Here is a 20,318-nt window from a genome sequence, read left to right as displayed (position 1 = left end):
AGGATTGGGAATCCCTTCTTCATTTGCACTCCCAGCGTAAGTACAAATCAGGTGCAATTCAACTCCGGCGGGAGATATAATTCGGATTTCGCCCACTATCTGTACTGGCATTTTTCCATTTCTCTTAATGGTTATCGTTACATTTGGTAGCAGCTAGATTAACACTATCCAAATTCATTTCAACTGGGACTCACCCAGCAGATACAGATATCCTCATCCTAATAATCTATGCTAAATTTGAATTTCAGGACCTGCAGCTGAAAGAACAATGTGTTAATATGCCTCAGAACCGACTTCCGGTGATGGCGGGCGGGAGGCAGCCGCGCGTTGGAGGGCTCCCGTTCGGGAACGGCATTGTCGGGGAGTAACGCCCGGTCCTAGGGCCAGCGACGGCAGTAAAAGTCGTGAGACAGCACAGAGAAGAAGGATGTCAAAAAACACCAAAAATACGGCCGTGAAAAAAGCGGCTGAAAGTCCGTTGGGGAGTGGAAAGGTCACCGCGGGGTCAGCAAAGAAAATGGAGGCTGGAGCACCAGGGGAGGCCGCAGTGCTTATGGCTGAAGAAATAACTAAGGTGATGGCTGCGGAATTCGAAAAGCAGTTGGCGCAGATTGCGAAATGCATGGAGACGGTGAGGAAGGAGATGAGGGAGGTTTTGAGTGCGCTGGTGGAGGAGGCGGTTTCCCCGGTGACGACGGCGGTGGCGAGCGCAGTGGCGGAGGTGCGAGAGCAAGGGGAGGCGCTGAAGGAAGTGGAGGAGACGTTATTGCAGCACGGTGATCAACTTGCCTCGATGGGGAAGGAGATGCGGAAGGTGATGGACACTAACAAGGATCTGCGAGGAAAAATGGAAGACCTGGAAAACAGATCCAGGCGACAGAATTTGAGGATTGTGGGGCTGCCCGAAGGAGTTGAAGGACCGAAGCCGACTGAGTGTTTTGCCGCGATGCTGGCAAAACTATTGGAGGAGGGGGAGGATCCCTCCTGATATGAACTGGATCGGGCTCATTGGTCGTGGAGGCCTGTACCAAAGGCGAGTAAGCCGCCAAGGGCAGTGACTCTGTGCTTCCGTAGGTACAGTGTGCAGGAGAAGGTCCTGAGCTGGGCCAAGCAGAAGCAGGTGGTGCAGTGGGCTGGAGCTGGTATACGTGTATACCAGGACTTTACGGTGGAGCTGGCGAGGAGGCGGTCTGCCTTCAACCGGGTGAAGAGGGCACTGTACATTAGCAAGGTGCAGTGCGGCATTGTATATCCTGCGAAGCTGAGGGTGACTTATAAGCTCAGGGACTTTTATTTTGGAACGGCGGAAGTAGCGGAGGAGTTTGCGACAGCAGAAGGACTGTGGCAGAACTGACAAATTGAGGAATGGCCATGTGCCGATGTAACGTCATGACTGTATTTTCTTCCTTTTGTATCACTGCGCGTGGGTGTAGAGGCTAAAGGAGCCAATGTTGTATATATTTGGACAAGGGAAGGGACGGGAATTTCACTCGAAATAAGGGCTCTTTGGGGTGTAGGTGGATATGCGGGGTTTGTGTGCTAAAAGGGGATCTTTGGGCTTACCTAGGGCCGGGCAAGGGGGAAAGGGACCTGGGCTGGGGCATCTACGCTGGCCGGTTTAAGCCGGCCAGTGAACGGGAGTGAGGTGGGGGAGGGGCTGCGGCCATCGGAGCCTGGCAGAACAGGGTCCGAGTCGTTTAGCCGGGGTGGAAAGTTGGAGGGAGGGAACCGAGCTTGTGAGGAGGAGTTTTACAAGAGGCAGTGGACGGGAGGAGCTGGAGACTTGGGGGGGGTGGGGGTACAACTCTGAACGGTACTCTCTCAGAGGCTGGATGGCGTTGGTTGGGGGGGTGGGGAGCTGTGTAGATTAAGGGTGACTACGGGTAATCCCTGATTCCTTTTTGTCATTTGTTTATGTAAACATGCGGGTTGAGGTTTGGGGGTTGGTGGGCGGATGGGATCGTTGTTATTATGGGGATTGACATATGTTGCTGATTATTGTTTATTGTTGATGGGTGTAAAGGTGGGAGAAAATGTGAAAAAGGAGAGTAAAAAAATAAAAAAATGCCTCAGAACCCAGTCCCGAGGAAGTTCTTCATTTAGATGGTGAAGATTGGCAAATCACTAAATTTGTTGCAGAATGCAACACTTTATCCTTACCCTAGCTGGCAAGTCTCCAAACTGTCCATTTAAAAATGTATGTGAGGCAAAATATCAAAATGTATGCAATTCTAATTACATTTTGGTATTCAAGTGCGATTCTGAATAGATACAGAGGAACAAATGATCAATCTGTAGAGCAGTTCATCAATGTTTTTCTTTCCTCTTTTATTTATTCATATTTAAAAATGAAGATTCCGGGTATGGAGGGATTTCCTTATGAAGAGAGGTTGAGTAGGTTGGGCCTGTGCTCATTGGAGTTTAGAAGAATGAGAGGTGACGTTATTGAGACATATAGGATTCTCAGGGGCTTGACAGAGTGGTCCCCTTGTGAGGGAGTCTAGGACCAGAGGGCATAATCTCAGAGCAAGGGCCACCCATTTCAGACAAAGATGAGAAGGAATTTCTTCACTGAGGGTAGTGAATCTGGTGAATTATATACCGCGGAGGGCTGGTAAGGTTGGGTTAATAAGAATGTTCAAGTCTGAGATAGACAGATTTTTAATCAGTAAGGATAAAGTGGAAAAGTGGAGTTGAGTTCTCATTGAAAAGTGGAGCAGATTCGATGGGCCGAATGGCCTATTTCTGTTCCTAAAGCTTAAATTCTAATCTCACTCAGAATGCACCCTCTTTTGGAGAAATATTAAACCACTACACCAGCTGCAGACCACAAAACATTAACTGCATGCATTTTACCTAGACAGTAAGCTGCAGTGATTCTGTTACACGCAGACAGATTTCAAATTGACATTTAACCATGAGAAAGAACACAATGCTGTGCATGCATTAGATTAGGTTGTTCATGATGAGATGTTCTCTTTTAGGCCCAGAGCAGTGTGAAATCTGATAATATTGCAAGTAAGAAAGCTGATAATGCCTCTAATTAATACTACTTAATGTTGGAATAAATGTATGTACTGGGAAGGCACCACTTCCATAATGCACAATACAAAGCAAGTGAAGACTAACAATGCGTAGACACCATACTTTATGATTTGCCTGTTTCGGTATATGTAAAGTGGGCATGTTACAGTCCTCAATGTGTTCATTCTAGATGAAAGCACAGCAGGAATTTTGGCAATGGATATATTAGGCCCAATATTAGCATAGACGAGAACCATTTTACAATCATAAAACAAAGAATACCGTGTGTGTGTGTGTGTGTGGCGGTGGGTGGGGGGGATTTCTGGGATGATTGGAGGCCGCAAGAATGGAACACAGGAGGGGTCAAAAATATGGATTGAGGGGGAAATAGTGACAGATCGTGGCTCAGGATGGGTGGGAATAGGTGTTCCAATCAGGGAGGCGAGGAAGGAGGCATAGGCACTTTTCCACTTACATCTTCCTTGCCTCTCTTTAGCTGCCAACTTTCCAGAGGGCAGGGTACCCATGACAGCCAGGGTTAAATTTAAGAGGGAGATTAGGTCTGAAACACACAGCCTCATTATCATATTTAAATTACTTACCCTCCTCTTGGGAGCAGTTGATTGGCTCCCCCTTGTTTTACCTACGTTAAGACCTAAAGTGAGTGGATTCAAGGGTTTGAGATTTTGCAATTTTAACATCTCACCTGTTTTGGGGTGTTAAAATTTCAGAAAACCTGTGTAACTGCTGTGCATCAAGTGACATTTAGCCAACTTATCTCTTGGAATGGAAAGGGAATAGGGAGTAATTTTAACCAAACTGGCTCAGCAACCAGGGGATCACCCATTTTTCACCCCGTCTTATTTCACTTTCCACTGAGGTTAAGAAAACTTAAAATCAGGCATGATGCAAAAAATGCGGCAAATACAATTCCATCAGATTCATGATGGGTGGGTTAGACAAAAAGTATACTAAAGGTGCGTCACCCCAAATCCGGCAACTTTAGTACCGAGTGTGTGTCGGATTTCAGAACGTGTCAATTTTTGAGGGGAAAATTTGGGAATGCCTTAATTCAGCGAATATAGGAAGCAGAAAAACAAACTGCTATGATTGCAAAGCACTTCATTTTAATGGCCACGTCTCCGCTGATATTAACTTACTTCTCACAGAGTGGATTTAATAACTCTTTCATGCCTCCCCAACTCTCCTACATCAGTGCATCCTATTTAAAATGAGAAAAGATCAATCAAACTTAAATGATGTTAAAATACCCTGTGGCTCTAACTGAAAACTATTTGCTTTTTTATTCATACAATATTGTACAGTACTCTTTAATAACTCTCTCTGAATTGACTAGGGCCCGCTGCAGAAGGCAACCAGTGCCCATGGAACTTAAAGGCTTTTGGGGGTCAAGTGCAAGTTTGTGTTTAAGCCTTCAATACGAGAGGCCTGAATCAAAACTCAATACAGGAACTTCATATTCTGTAGTTAAAAATAGACAAATGACCTGATCCTAAGTACAATACATAGCTAAAATGTTGTACCTCATCAGATTCTGCCAGAGTCTTTTGTTTTTCCTGAGCAAGTTCAACCTTCTTTGCCACGTCTGCAGTGGGTCGGGTAAAGCTTTGCTAGAAGAGCACAGGCATGCAAAGCTAATCAGTACTTGGCAACTCCCCAAACATTTCCAAGTTGGGCTGGTTGGGCTTCAGTGCGCTGGAGGATGGGGAAGAAAAGCCAGATTTTTGGACACCTTACCTCCCCGCCCTGGTTTTCAGGTTGCCGGATTTGAGATCCTCTAACTGTAATACAATTTATTTTTATAACAGGTCAACGTGCTTCTCATGCAATACTGTGCAGTGTTAGTACTGAAATTATCATTTATGTACCTCGTTCTCCAGAGAACTCCATTGTCTGTTCACTGTAGCTGGAAATGCTGGTGTTAAGCTCAGTCATCTCTGACTTTTCATCTCCAACACTTATACTACCCACACCTGTGGACTGAGACTGTTTACTACAAAGTTTTGCCTTTTCTACAGCGAGAGAAGGAAAGCATACAATGGAAAATTGAAGCAAAATGACAGAGAAAATAAAGTCATCAACAAAAAGCTATTCTAAACTGAACCAATTTTAAATATAGAAAATGAATTCCTCCAAGTATTATTCAAGTATGCCTGTGTCCAAAGTAAAGGGGACTGTGGCTTAGTAAAGTCCGAGATAGTAAGAGTTGACTTGGGATAGAAGCAGGATCTAATAGGCAAGTGGAAAAACATCAACTTGCTGGATCCAGCATTCCTCATCTGCCTTTAGCTTCTGGGTTACCCGAGGCCCAGGAAAGCTGACTGGCCAGAGTTAAAATGGAGAATAAATCTGAAGTACTAAGTCTTGTTATTGATATTTGAATGACCAACCCACCCTCTTGGGAGCAAAATAATTCACACCCCATCATACTACATCTATTAAAACCAGAGAGGGCATGTATGATGCAGTTAAGGTTTGAGATTTTTAACTTTTTAACATCTCAACCACCCAAACCCACCTAATTTATGGAGGTGTTGAATTCCTTCACTATGTCTTTTTACACATCATTAAAACAAATGGGGCACATATCCTTTATTTTCAGATGAGGCTTGCTTGTATTATATTATACACTGACTGTCTAAATCATTCATCCGATTTTCAACAACATGTGTAAAAAGTAATGTACCCAGAATTACTGCTTGAGAACTTATACAAATTAATTTTTCTGAACAAGATTTGCCTCCTGTTTTAACCTGATCAAACTGAACACATTACTCGAGGGAATAATAGATTCTTTCCTTCTCTGACTTAATAAGCTAACCACAAACCAGATCACCTTATATCAGTTGAATAAGTCACTAAGTAAAGAAGTTGAAGTTGCTGAATACATTAATAGTCTAATGTACTAGTAAGCTTGAATAAAAACTTAATTGAACTAAACTGATAAATGACACAATGCAATTGTCATGACTAATTATAATTTAAATTGTGTAATTCCTGTGTAGTGGGCTAGTTAGCTCAGTTGGTTAGATGGCCAGTGTGTGGATCAGACTAATGCCAACAGCACAAGGTTCGATCCCCAGTCCATCAGAGTACGACTTGGGCCTCACCTTATACATAGTAAAGAAATTCACAGCAATTTGCTGTGTTTGGACAAGTAAATGCCAATAACCTGCCTTTTGGGTGAGAAGAGTTCAGAATGAAAATGTTGACCTTTATTTTGTCATACATTATTATTATTGCTCAAGCATTTTATTCTGTTGAACCTCATGTAATAATGTGAAAGGAAATGATTTCCCTTCATCTCTAAGTCAGTCATTTCCTATCAAAAATTTCAATAACTTACTAATTGGTTTATATGCAAATATTCCAGTGACTTCCCCTGAATGATATTTAATATCCGTTACTGATACATAGCTCAACTTATAATACAGGTAAAAAAATTAATTGGTGCTATGTCAACACATAATTATTCTTCACATCTGAATAAGTCGCTTTGCACCGAATTCACCTGAATCTGCAATATTGCATTTCCATTACATAAAAGCAAATAAGACTAAAAAGTAAAACTTAAAAGCAGACAGGAGCTATACCGGAGAGCAAGTGTAGACTCCTGGATTGGATGTTGTCTTCAAGAGGATCAAAGTCAAAGATGGAGCCAGGATCAGTGCGCCATACTTTAAATTCTTTTAGTAGAAAAGGAAAGGATATGAGATATGCTAATAGCTTAGACAGTAAAGCCTGAGCCTCATGCAGTTTTTATAAACAGGTGCTTAAATAGGTAACGTACAATTAACAGTTGAGTTTTTTCAACAAATTCCCAACTACCGCCGCCCTTTCCCTCAGGACATTGTTGTGTCCCTGCAGTTTAGTGGGTGCCACACAGTCTATGGCATTTTGCCACAAGAGGCACTATTCATTTGCCACCTTTCTCAGTTAATGTTGGCAGGCGATTTGATCATATGGAAAATAATAAGCAAAGCTGATCCTATTTCACTCAGTGTTCACACACACTTGCTGGCAGAGGCAGAAGTAACCACTGCCCATTTTCCCCTCCTTAACCCAAGGCACTGAAGGTCAATTGCAGGGTCCCTGGCATCTTGTTAAAATCAGCTAAGGTAGCACAGTTCAGAGATTTTGACTAGGACCGTCTTAACCTAATGATTCATTTAGTCACTTGATAAACTCACTTTTCCACTGATGGAGTTACTTTCAAGTATAACATTCTTTGAAATCAAAGTAGTTATATAATTTGAAACGTATATGAAATATGAAACATGTACACATAAATTACATTATTTAAACTGTATTTTGAAATCCCATTTTATGCTCTTTGTTGATCTATTAATTCAGTGATCGTGCAATTTTAAAAATTATTTAAAAAATTATTTTTTAATTATTATTTTCTAGTTGCCAATCACTTTTTTTGAAGCTATAAACCATGTGAACTTTCCTTGAGTCAATATGGTATTTTTCAAATCAATAAAATGCAAACAAAGTTACACTGAAAAGTTAAAACAGAGGCTGACAATTCAATGCTACTGTTAAGAGAACTGTGGTTTGCAGCTCCGCATTTGAAATACTTGTAACTCCTATATTTGCATGATGCCTGCGCCATATTTGACTGTAGTCTCCCAGAGAACAGGCACACAATGCAGCATCTAGTTCAGGATCATTCTTATCTGTACTTTTGTTTTGTAAACATTACAAAAGTGACACAAATGCCTTTGAGTTAATTTCATCTGTGGACATGGTTGTATTTCAAAACCACAAACATGAGATTAGGACATGAATTTCCCCCCCCCCCCCCCCCCCACAAAAATATGTTTTTGCAAAATCCACTGAGCAAAGATTGATAACAGAGAGCAGAAAGGTCATTTTTATTTATTTAACAGAGTGATTTAACATCACATACCATTTGATGGGCAGAACTAGCCATGAGAGGCTATTTCACAGGGTTGACTCAAGGAGAAACTTCTCAGAGAGTGACAGAAATGAGACCAACTTCTATCTAGCTTCAATGCTGATAGTAATGGTAGAAGAAGTGGGTAATCAATTGTGTATCAGTGGCACCAGGAACTCATCTATTATCGGTATTAGGGTCCCGGACAAGAATCCAACAATTTACAATTTGTAAAACTGTGAGGAAAGGTTACTGCACCACAGGAGTGATAATACTCATCAATAAGTATTCCTTATGTCAAAACAAACTTTAATTTAAACACAGAATCAACCACATTAAGAACTGTTAATAGGTACAACAGTTCTTAAGTGAAAGAAGAAACTTTAACTTACTTCCTAAACCTGCCCCTATATTCCAATTAAGCAAACCAATATAGTTCAAATGCCATTCACGAATAAAGCTAACAACCAGTTTTTTTTACTTGCTTTTCTCTGTGCAAGATCTTTGGAGAGAGAACCATTCAGGACCAATACTCAAACACCTCTGTTCAGATTAAAATCCGAGGAAGAACTAACTTTTTCAGACATACCTGGCTCCTCCACTTAAATACATCATCTGTACCCAAAGCATAAGGCATGCTTCTGTCTCCTCCTACAAGGTGTCCCATGACCTGTTTAGCCAGGATCAAGCACAATGGTCTGGATTCTCAGGGTGAACAGAGAATCTGCGGGAGGTTCACGACAGGAAAATTGGGGCGAACCCCTCATCAATTCCGGTACTAGTGAAGGGCTAGCACCGGCGCTGCATGAAATTCCTGCGGACCGCGACGAAAACAGCTGGAAAATGGCCTAGTCTCGGGCCGCGCATGCGCAGGGCTGACAACCTGCACCGGTCGCGCCATAAAACATAATGCCGGCTGTGCGCTAACCCTAATCCACCAACCACGACCCCACAGCCCATCCCCTGGCCTTCCACTATCGGTCCCCCAAGCCCTAGCAGATACCCCTTGGCCAGCGGCACGGATGACGGCCGAGTGTGGTGGCACTGGACACTATCTGCAGCCGGCTCGCCAGGTTCCAGGCACGTGGCCCGTGCTGTCAGGAACTCGGCCCATCGGGGGCGGAGCATCGTGGGTGGGCCGGTCGATGACACGCCAACGGAGTTTAAATGGCGCATAGCACAATGATGCCAATTTGGAGGGGGCGGAGCATGATGGACCAGGTTCAAACCGGTGCCGGCCCCATTTCTGGTGTCAGAATCCATTCTCTTCCCGATCGGCGATCACGATTTTGGCATTGGGCTACGGAGAATCCTGCCCAATACCTCTCATATATTTTCTGTACCCTTGCTGTCCTTTAAACATAAACAATATGCCATTAGCTACCTAGCAGCAAACAAATAAATGGTTCTCAAAACTATTAGCAGACCACTTCATCTACTAAATCAATGATTAAACTCACTTTTCTGACCCCTTAATTACAGCTTTAGCAGACATACTGACTGTATGCATCTTAACCCAGTTTTTAATAACATTACTGCAAAGAAATACATAAAATATATAACAATTTATTACATTCATCACATCAGAACACACTCAATTTCACCAAAGCTGCATTGGTGACATTCAGATGGGTTGATCTGAAAATATCTAAATTCGCTCCCCCTTCGCAACTTGAACTTCACCTGTAATTCCTCGAGCCTTGCGAACCTCCCTCTATGAACAGGTCCTGAACCTGCTCTATCTCTTCCCTACACATCGCATCTATCCCTCCTGCAATAAACCTGCAGTTCCCACATATTAGGATCAGTACCGACATACCCCCTATACCAAAGTGCCACCTCAACTGGTTCCATATTTTGAGAGATGACACAACGGCAGGACTGCTAGTGTGCCTACCCGTTGAAAACAGGAGCGGGGCCCTTGCCAGGTCCCTCAAACCCGGCCCCACGCATGAGGCCTCTTCCACCTGTACCCCTACTGACCCCCCTACTCCCCACCAGCATCTCACCTGCTCCGCATTTTCTGCCCAACAATATTACAACAGGTTATGGAGCGCCAGCCAACCCCACCGCCACCCCCCCCCTCCCACCGCCAAAAAAGGCCCTCCGAATCCTAGGCGTCTCACCCGCCCAAATAAATTCTGAAAACCAGCCTGCCCAGGTTCCATTTATGCATTGTGGCCCAGTCATGGGACACTTGAACACCCAGATACCAAAATCTAATCCTGGCCAGCTTGAATGGCAGGGCTCCCAGATTCGCCTTCCTCGCCTGAGCATTCACTGGAAATACCTCACTTTTCGCAACGTTCAGTTCATACCCAGAAAATGCACCAAATTTCCCCAGTAGGTCCATTATTTTCCCCATGCACTCCAGGAGTTTGAAAAGTAAACCAATACAGTGACACCCTATGCTCCTTATCTCCCCTTACAATGCCCTTCCACTCTCTTGAAGCCCGCAGCGCAATGACCAAATGCTCAATAGCCAATGCAAACAGCAACATGGACAATGGGCATCCCTGCCTTGTGTTCCTATGCAGCCTAAATACACTCAAATTGTTATATTCGTCCTCAAACTCGCCGTGGGGGATACACACAGCCATGAAACAATCATGCGCCCATGAAACAATCGTCGGTCCAAACCCAAACCTCCTCAGGATCTCAAACAGGTGCCTCTATTCTACCCGGTCAAAGGCCTTCACTGCATCCATTCATATGATTACCTCTGGCGTGCTATGCCTTGATAGTTATTACCATATTCAACAACCTCTTAATGTTGCTTGACATCTGCCTCCTCTTAACAAACACCGTCTAGGCCTCCGGGACCACATCTGGCACACACACATCCAACCGTCACACCAACACATTAGCCAATACCTTCACATCTGTATGCAACAGGGAGATGGGCCTGTAAGACCCACACTATCAGTCTTTCTCCTTCTTTGGGATCGAAGGAATAGAAGTTTGCACAAGTGTGGCCGGCAAATCCCCCCCCCCCCCCCCACACCCGCCAATGACTCATTATACATATTCAGGAGATGCGTGCCAGCCCTGCCAAAAACCCTTTGTACAATTCTACCGAAACGCCATCCGGCCCCAGTGCCGTCCCCGATTGCATCAACCCCACACACTCCATTATTTCCAGCAACCCTCAAATGCCTCACTGATTTCTTTTGTAGTTTTCACCACCCCGCCTCCTGCCTCAATCTCCTGTGCAGCCACCTGCTGGCTTAACTGATGGGCTAGCAACCAACCAGCCTTCTCCCCATACTCGTACTGAACCTCCCCTCACGCGGTGAAGCTGACCCACCACCTTCCCTGTCATCATTAGGTCAAACTGCTCACCGAGTACTGCCAATCCATCTCTCCAATGGCATCCACCAATCCCCTGCCTTTCCTCCCTCTCAACTCTGCCCCTGTGGGCGCTATAAGATATATAACCTCCCCCCGGACCACCGCCTTCAATGTCTCCCCGAACGTGGAGGAGGAAACCTCCCCGTTCTGATTAAGCTCCCCATAGTGTTTAATCACCAAGGCCACCTTCTCGCAGAACCTTTTATCTGCCAGGAGCACTGAATCAAACCCCCACCCTGGTCTGTGAGCCCGGCCCATCTCGAACCTCACATCCACATAATGTGGCACGTGGTCCTAAATCACTATCCCTGCATATTCCGCCCCCACGACAGTACTGACTTCCCCACCACAAAAAAATCAATATGGGAGTATACCCGATATACACGGGAGAAGAAGGAATACTCCCTCTCTCTCAGAAAGTCTTTTGTGTCACCAGCATCCTCCCCTCCCCCTCCCGTCCTACCCCCAAACCCCTCCCCTTCACACACCCCTCCTCTCAGCCTTCTACCCATTAGACCCTCCCCCTTCCCACCCTCCTCTCCCCAGCCTCCTACCCACTCTGCCCCCCCCCCCTCCCATCCCCTCACCTCTCTGGCTACTCACTGCAGCCCCTCACCCACGCTGCTTCCCCCTCGCCCATGATGCTTCCGTTTACTAGTATTTCCTGCTATCATGGCGGCTTCCACCAAGAGATCCAAACAAACCCACCCAAACTGCTCAAAAAAAAACCTCCCCCACTCTGCTTCCACTGCAGTACTCTTTCAAAATGTCCCTCCCCAGGCCACCCCTACCAGAGCTCGCCCCTTTCCCTCCAGCAGGAGCACACAACACAAAACTCTGTACCATCCGCTCATCGACCCGAACCAATGCAAAACCAACATGTGCATAAAACTACTGAACACTTACAAATATTGCATATACATATCACTCCATAAATCCAACACAAAACCAACATGCGCAAGAAAAAAAACATGTCAATTACAAAACTAGTGGGCCCCCACCAGGATGTGCATCCTGGAGATATACCCAGACGTAGTGGCAAAGCACGGAAGCATCAGAGGATTGAGAATCACTGAGTGGGCACTGGGAGGGAGCTGGGGCATCATCTGTAGCTAGGAACAATGAGGGTTTTGAATGTTCACATTTAAAACATGCTACATTTGATACATGCAAAGTCTCTGTCACGTTAATCTTCACAGCGGGCCGGCCCGAACTCCCACCCTCTGCTCCCATTACCCCCTACCCTCCTCCCCGGGCAGAGTGGTCCTACAGCAAGAAATCTCGATGCAGACTATGTGCAGGTGATAGGTGTGAGTGCACTGTCAGCAGAAAGTCGAGTTAGACTCTGGCAAAAACTGAGGAGCACTAGAACATACCTCACAGCAGGTTATCATCACTCTATCACTCTCCTGTCTTGCATATTGATGCACCGACAGTGCCAACAAATCCCATTACCCTGTGGTGATGTTACATAGATCCTGTGTACACAGATATATATATTTAAATGACCCTATGCCCCCTTCCCCCGAGGCCCAGGAACGAATGCCTACGTCTGAAAGGCCTTGGCATCATGTCGTTTAACACTGGTGCACACAAACGTGGACCAGGCATAACGGCACCTGGGGGGTCTCCCATGCCATGGGAGACCATAGATGGTTAGGGACAGGGCAGGGCACCCTAGGTTTCCCTCAGGCACTCTGGCATCTTGGCACTGCCAGCCTGGCACCTTTGCACTGTCACTCTGGCACTGAGGAGATAGGGAGGCCTGAAAATGGGGTGCCCCTCAGCGACCCCATAACAGGATGACTTTATTGGGGGGGGTGGGGTAATGTCCATGTGTGTGGGGGGTGACATTTCTCTGTGGGTAGGGGGGTGCGCGGGACCCTAAAGCTCATCTAGAGATGGGGGCGCCCTTCCAAAATGGCATACCGATCTCGGAGGAGCCAGTCTCACCTGCGGGTTCAGCTCTCCATTGCTGAAAAAAATTTCAAGTATGGGCTAGACCGGGGAGAAACTCCCCAACGCCCCAAAATTGGCTAAGTATGGGTAAATACTGGTGTGAATCTCACCGAAAAGGCCAGCGAGAAACACCCCGCCAAATGTGCCCAAATTGACACTTAGAAATGTTTCTGTTAAATCGCGCCCTTGATCTTGTCGTCGAGAACTGTTGGCGTGACATCAGCCATCTATTATGAATGCGTACATTATAAGGTGATTTTTAGTTTGGAAATAGTGGTTTTTAAATCCAGGAGAAATGAAATAATCCCGAACATGAAGGGCTTTTCCGACAGATCTGGAGTTGCAGATCAAAGGGAGGGCCATGTTATGTTAGGGGATCCATGACGTGAGGTACTACAAGTTTTTACTTAGCTAATCGTCTCACCCACACTGGTCCTTTTTACTGGGAATAGTGGGGGATGTGGTTGAGGAATTCCCGAGCTGATTATCAACCATGAAACGGATTATGAACACTCCTTTTGAAGCCATCAAGTCCTGCGCTGCTGGCCTTGTTCTGCATCACAAACCAGCTGTCTAGCCCGCTGAGCTAAACCAGCCAGATTCCTGGTGATTGACTTCAATCCAGAGCTTCTGGTCCAGTGGTAGTGCCACTGCACTCCAAGGCCTCCAGTGTTAAAAATTAAACAATGGGAACCCCATTAACTAACTCTTGAGGAAATATGTTTATCTGTGAGGGTTTATATTATTCATGTAAATTCCCCAGATCAGAGACGGTTTGAGGGCCATTAGTAAACAAAGGTAGGTATTAAGTATATACACACATTTTTCACATCAAAGAATAGGTTTAAAGTTAAGGAAAGTAATTTGGATTTCTATCTGAAGGCAGGCAGAATGTCATGTTGCCATGGAAATGTGTTGAGAGGGAAGGTTCTTCTATTTACCAGTCTGAAGGCAGTCTGCAGGTCAGTCTGTGTTCCACAGGAGCCTGGAGAAGCTGTCAGTAAACGGACAGCTCTGATTTGTAGTCACTGTGCTAGAATGCGAGTGAGAACCATCCTCAAGCTAGGGAAATCCAAACTCGTGAAGTCTTAAAGTATGGCTGCAGGGTTGCCTAGTTGGATGAGAGTGGAAGAATCCCCAAGGAACTCCTCACCTCAGAAGATAACAATAATACTAAAGGAGAAGTAGACAGTTGGGCTGTTGTTTTCTACGGTACCAACGTCTATCCTGCAGAGGCTGAGCACCAACTCTCAAACATTTCTTCCTACCTCCTCTGGACCATGACATCATCAATAAACATTAAGCTATTGTTTCCAGCACTGTTACTGACCTCATCTCCTCTGGAGATCGTCCCTCCACAGCTTCCCACCTTCGAGTTCCCCCACCTCGAACAGCCCACTTCTACGTGCTTCCCAAAGTCCACAAACAGGACTGTTCTGGTAGACCCATCAATTAGGCCTGTTTCTGCTCCACAGAACTAATTTCTTCCTATCTTGACTCTTTCCCCTTGTCCAGTCTCTTCCCACCTACATCTGTGACTTTCCTGATTGCCTACGTCACTTCAACGATTTCTAATTTCCTGGCCCAATCACCTCCTCTTTACTATGGATGTCCAATCTCTCTACACTCCCATCCCCCTCCAGTGTGCTCACAGGGCTCCAAGCTTCTTCCTTGAATAGAGGCCCAATCAGCCCCCTTTCATCACCACCCCCCTCCACCTGGCTGAACTTGTCCTCCCATTGAACAATTCCTCCTTTAACTTGTCTTACTTCTTCCAAATAAAAAGATGTGACTATGGGTATCCACATGGGTTTACTTATGCCTGGCTTTTTGCGGGGTATGTGGAACGTTCCTTGTTCCAGTTCTACTCAGGTCTCTCCCGCAACTCTTTTTCCCGTACTTTGATGACTGCATCGGTGCTCTCGCTCAGAACTCGAAAACTTTGCTTCCAACGCCTACAGTTCTCTCGCTTTCATTTGGTCCATCTTTGACACGCCCTTTCTCGGTCTTCATTTTGGGCAAGGCTGACTACTAATATTTATATAAGCCCACCAATTCCCACAGTTATCTTTTTTTTAATATAACATTTGACATTTGTTTTTAAATTTAAAGTATCCAATTAATTTTTTCCAATTAAGGGGCAATTTAACATGGCCAATCCACCTAGCCTGCACATCTTTGGGTTGTTGGAGTGAAACCCATGCAAACACAGGGAAAATGTGCAAACTCCACACGGACAGTGACCCAGAGCCGGGATCGAACCTGGGACCTCAGGGCCGTGAGGCAGCAATGCTAACCATTGCACCACCGTGCTGCCCCCTCCCACAATTATCTTGACAACACTTCCCCACACCCTGCCTCCTGTAAGGACTCCCTACCATTATCCCAGTTTCTCTGTCTCGATCGTATCTGTTCTGAAGATGCAACTTTCCACACCAACACTTCTGACATGTCTTCCTTTTTCCTCAGCCAAGGATCACCCCCCACTGTCATCGGCAGGGAAATAACAGTGCCCAAACCATTTCCTGCGCTTCTGTCCTCACTCATTCTCCTCCCTCCCAAAACCATGATCAGGAACTTTGATATTACTTTGCACATTGCCTAGTTCTATATTCAAAGGATTATTATCTGCCATTTCTATCATCTCCAGCATGGTACCATCAGCAAACACATTACTTCTTCCATGAGTGGTACGGTAGCACAGTGATTAGCACAAGTGCATCACAGTGCCAGGGACCCGGGTTCAATTCTGGCCTTGGGTGACTGTGTGGAGTTTGCACAGCCTCCCGTGTCTGCGTGGGTTTCCTCCGGGTGCTCCGGTTTCCTCCCACAATCCAAAGATGTGCAATCCTTGATGGAGTGGGGTAGTAGGCTGAGATAAAATGCTCTTTCGGAGGGTCGGTGCAGACCCAATGAGCTGAATGGCCTCCTTTTGCACTGTAGAGATTCTAAGGATTCCTCTTATCATTCCAAAGGGACCGTTCGCTCCATGACACCTTGCTCTGCTCCTCCATCACTCATAGCACCTCGTCCCCTTCCAACGGCTCCTTCAGATGCAATCACAGGAAATGCAGCGCATTTTTAGCTCTTCGCGCCTCACTATCCAAAGCACCCAACACTCCTTCCAGATAAAGCAATGATTTATTTGTACCACTTTCAATTTAAATACTGCTTTTGCTGTTCACAATGCAATCTCATCTACAATGGGGAGAGCAAAGGCAGAGTGCCTGACCATTTTGTGGAACATTCTGTTCAGTCTGTAAGCATGACCCCGAGCTTCAGGTTATGAGCAATTTTAATTCACTACATTACTCACACGTTCACCATTCTGTGCTCAGCACTGAAAATCAACATTGAGTTCAACAATTTAAAACTATGAACTCTTTCACCCATTTTGATTTGGTTTTACTGCCATATGCTGGTCTGAATCTGAATCTTGTGCCCATGTCTTTGACTTTGGACAGAGCTGTTTATTAATCTGCCATTCACACTGACTCTGGATAAATGCGCTGTTTCTTTACTGCAACCATTAGCACACCGTTGTCTATTATTGCATGATGTCTTTGTTACTTTATCTCTCCTACCTGGTATCCTAACCAAGCCTTTCCCTCTTTCAGTATTATAGAATCAATCATATTTCAACTTTTCTTTAGTTCTGAAAACCTATTCAATTTGAAGTCTTAACTTCATTTCTCTCGCCACAGATTCTGCCAGACCCGCTGAGTATTTCCAGCACTTGTTTCACTTCAAGCATCTCCAGCAAATGTTACTCATTTTTATTCCCGCAACAGGTTATCAGCAGTCTGAGCTGACATCAACACCAAGGGACCCCTGATAATCTGAGGCTGCGGAGGGGATTGGATAGTGTGCACCATGCCATCCTTGCTCCACACCAAGCATAAGCTCAGATACTGGTATCGAGGTGATGTTGAGCGCAACGGCTTGAATGGTTGCACCTACTGCTCTGAGCATTAACAATCGCCAGGCCAGCTGCCGGATCATGTGACAATCCAGGCCTCTAACACTTGGAGGATTATGGGGGAATTAGGAAAATGCTGAGCCCCAGAGGTGACAGATGTTGGATGTCTGAGGTACATGAAGATCTGGCAATGGTTCCAGAGGGTGTTTGTGCCCTGGTACGGACAGTGGAAGAGTCCATCAAGGTCATGAATTGTGCAATCACCCTCTCCTCCGAACAGGACTTCTTCCATCAAGAGATTGGCGATACTCATGTAGTCACACACACAACAGGCCATTCAAGGCTTTCTGGTTATACGTTCAAGCCTGAAAGCCCACACACTGTCAATGATCTCAGCGAGATATTGCCAATGTGAGAGACAGACAAAGCACCTGGTGTCCCAGCCTGCCATAGTTCATATTTGATATGCAAGGAGGGTCATTTAGACTTCACATTGGCGGATGAGCACAGCTGTCTGCTTCTGTGACCTATTCTAAAGGGACTCCTGATGGTGACAGCAGTTCTTCTGTCCTCCTGCAGCGATGCCAGTTCTTCAGGAAGCTGTGGCAATGGACAGAAGTCCCTCGCAATGCCTGGAACTTATGGCTTCAGGCATCCAAAGAACAACACCACGGTCATCCAGGCCAACAGGGCATCAGAGCCAACAGTTTGCCTCCAGTGCAGCTGATGCCGATGAAAGGGAACCACAGCACAGCACTCAGGGAAAAATAAAGGAAAAAACATTTGAGACACATGGGCCAAGACTGGTGTCAGACAGATCTGTAACTTGAGTGCATTGAACTACTGTTAATTAAATTGTTCATTCTCTCTAAATGTTTGCACAATGCTAAGAAGTGGACTGAAGACTATCTTGTTTATGTAGGAAACTTCTTGTTTTTAAAAATGGGGCAGCACGGCAGCATTGTGGATAGCACAATTGCTTCACAGCTCCAGGGTCCCAGGTTCGATTCCCCCTTGGGTCACTGTGCGGAGTCTGCACATCCTCCCCGTGTGTGTGTGGGTTTCCTACAGGTGCTCCAGTTTCCTCCCACAGTCCAAAGATGTGCAGGTTAGGTGGATTGGCCATGCTAAATTGCCCTTAGTGTCCAAAATTGCCCTTAGTGTTTGGTTGGGTTACTGGGTTATGGGGATGGGGTGGAGGTGTTGACCTTGGGTAAGGTGCTCTTTCCAAGAGCTGGTGCAGACTCGATGGGCCGAATGGCCTCCTTCTGCACTGTAAATTCCATGATTCTATGAAAGCAAGTTATGTAGAGGACAAAACGAGTCTGCAAAAGGACATAGATAGGTGAAGTGAAAGGGCAAACAATTGGCAGGTGAAGTATAATGTGTGAAAATGTGAACTTGTCCAGTTTGGTAGGAAGAATAAAAAAGCAGCACAATATTTCCATGGGTAGAGATGGCAGAATTCTGGCATTCATCCATGTACATCTTCTCCTCTTGACAAAGCCAATTGTGCAGAATGCAGCAAATAACAACGATCAATGACACCCACGTGCCCCCACGGTGGCCTGGCCCGCCATCGGGGCCCACCGATCCGCGGGTGGGCCTGTGCCGTTGGGGTACTCTTTTACTACGCGTCGGCCGTGTAGGTCTCCGCGATGGCCAACGTGTAGGTGACACCCCCCCCGCGCATGCGCGGGATGATGTCAGCAGCCACTGACGCTCCTGCGCATGCACGGACTTCCGCCGACCGGCGAAGTTCTTTCGGCCCCGACTGGCATGGCGCCAAAGGCCTTTCCCGCCAGATGGTGGCGCGCCAACCACTCCGGCGCGGAGTTAGCCCCTCAAGGTGAGCGCTTGGTCCCTAAAGGTGCTGAGAAATCCGTACCTTTGGGGTGGCCCGACGCCGGAGTGGTTCACAGCACTCCATCCCGCCGTGACCCCCCGCCCCGCCGGGTAGGGGGGAATCCTGCCCCAGGTCTGTCATCTGTTTGGCTGTTTGAAAGTTTTGACAGATGTATGAGCATTTGGCTGCCTTTAATGGCATTAATGGTTTCTGTACTGCAAAGCTTAATTACACAGCTTAGGAGGAGGTGGTGGCAGAGTGGTTGTGCACTGGACCTGTAATCCAGAGGTCTAGGCTATTGCCCTGAGGACATAGATTCAATCTCCCATGAGAGTTGAAATTTAAATTCAATTAATAAATCTGTAATTAAAGGTTGGTCTAATGGCGGTCATGAAACTATTGTAAAAAAAACCCATCTGGTTCACTAATATCCTTTAGGGAAGGAAATCTGCAGTCCTTACCTGGTCTAGCCTAAATGTGAGTCCAGACCTACAGCAATACCGTGGCGTTGTTCTTTGGATGCCTGAAGCCATAAGTTCCAGGCATTGCAAGGGACTTCTGTCCATTGCCACAGCTTCCTGAAGAACTGGCATCACTGCAGGAGGACAGAAGAACTGCTGTGGCTGACTCTTAAATGCCCTCTGAAATGGCCTAGCAAGCCACTCAGTTGTATAAAACTGCTACAAAGCTGACAAAATGGAACAGAACGGATGGCATACAGGCATCAACCTAGGCACCAGAAATAACAATGGGAAACCCAGCTCTATCAACCCTGTGAAGTCCTCTTGACTAACATCTGGGGGCTTGTGCCAAAATAGGGAGAGTTGTCCCACCAGCGGGTCAGACCCAGTAGAATTGGCACAGCACAGTGGTAAACATTTGGGAAGGGGTTGCCCTGGGAGTCCACAACATTGATTCTGGACCCCATGAAGTATCATGGTATCAAGACAAACATGGGCAAGGAAACCCCCATTAACACCGACCAGCCCATTGTAGACAAATCAGTATTATTCCATGTTCAGCACTAACTGGAAGAAGCACAAGGATAGCAAGTATACAGAATGTACCCTGAGTGGGGGATATCACCATGAGTGGCTCAGTATTACCACTACTAACTGAGTTGGTAGAGTCCTAAAGGAGATAACTGCTAAACTGGATAAGCAGCAGATGGTGAGGAGACCAACAAAGGTGAAAAACCTACTTGACCACATCGCCCCAATCTACCTATTACAGATGTATCTGTCCATGAAGTTGTAACACATAACTATTTGAATGCCAAATAGCAGACATAGTAT

At 45.9% G+C, this 20,318-nt stretch overlaps 1 protein-coding gene across 6 annotated transcripts in view; it reads right to left on the bottom strand.

Moving 5' to 3' along the window:
- The window catches only part of LOC140424909 (LIM zinc-binding domain-containing Nebulette-like), a 524,814-nt gene that overhangs the window by 44,861 nt on the left and 459,635 nt on the right, over nucleotides 1–20,318 (bottom strand). For 2 of the 6 annotated variants that reach the window (XM_072508537.1, XM_072508538.1), the window contains 2 exons: nucleotides 6,639–6,731; nucleotides 4,914–5,057 (listed from right to left, as the gene is read on the bottom strand). The exons of 2 other annotated variants lie outside the window; for them this stretch is intronic. In XM_072508537.1, the coding sequence (XP_072364638.1) occupies nucleotides 4,914–5,057; nucleotides 6,639–6,731 (237 nt within the window). The remainder of the gene's footprint in view (nucleotides 1–4,913; nucleotides 5,058–6,638; nucleotides 6,732–20,318) is intronic. 2 more of the 6 variants (XM_072508541.1, XM_072508539.1) reach the window with 1 other exon arrangement.

This window comes from Scyliorhinus torazame, chromosome 6, assembly GCF_047496885.1.
Source record: "Scyliorhinus torazame isolate Kashiwa2021f chromosome 6, sScyTor2.1, whole genome shotgun sequence".
NCBI classification, from domain to species: domain Eukaryota; kingdom Metazoa; phylum Chordata; class Chondrichthyes; order Carcharhiniformes; family Scyliorhinidae; genus Scyliorhinus; species Scyliorhinus torazame.
This window is presented reverse-complemented; position numbering and strand designations above follow the sequence as displayed.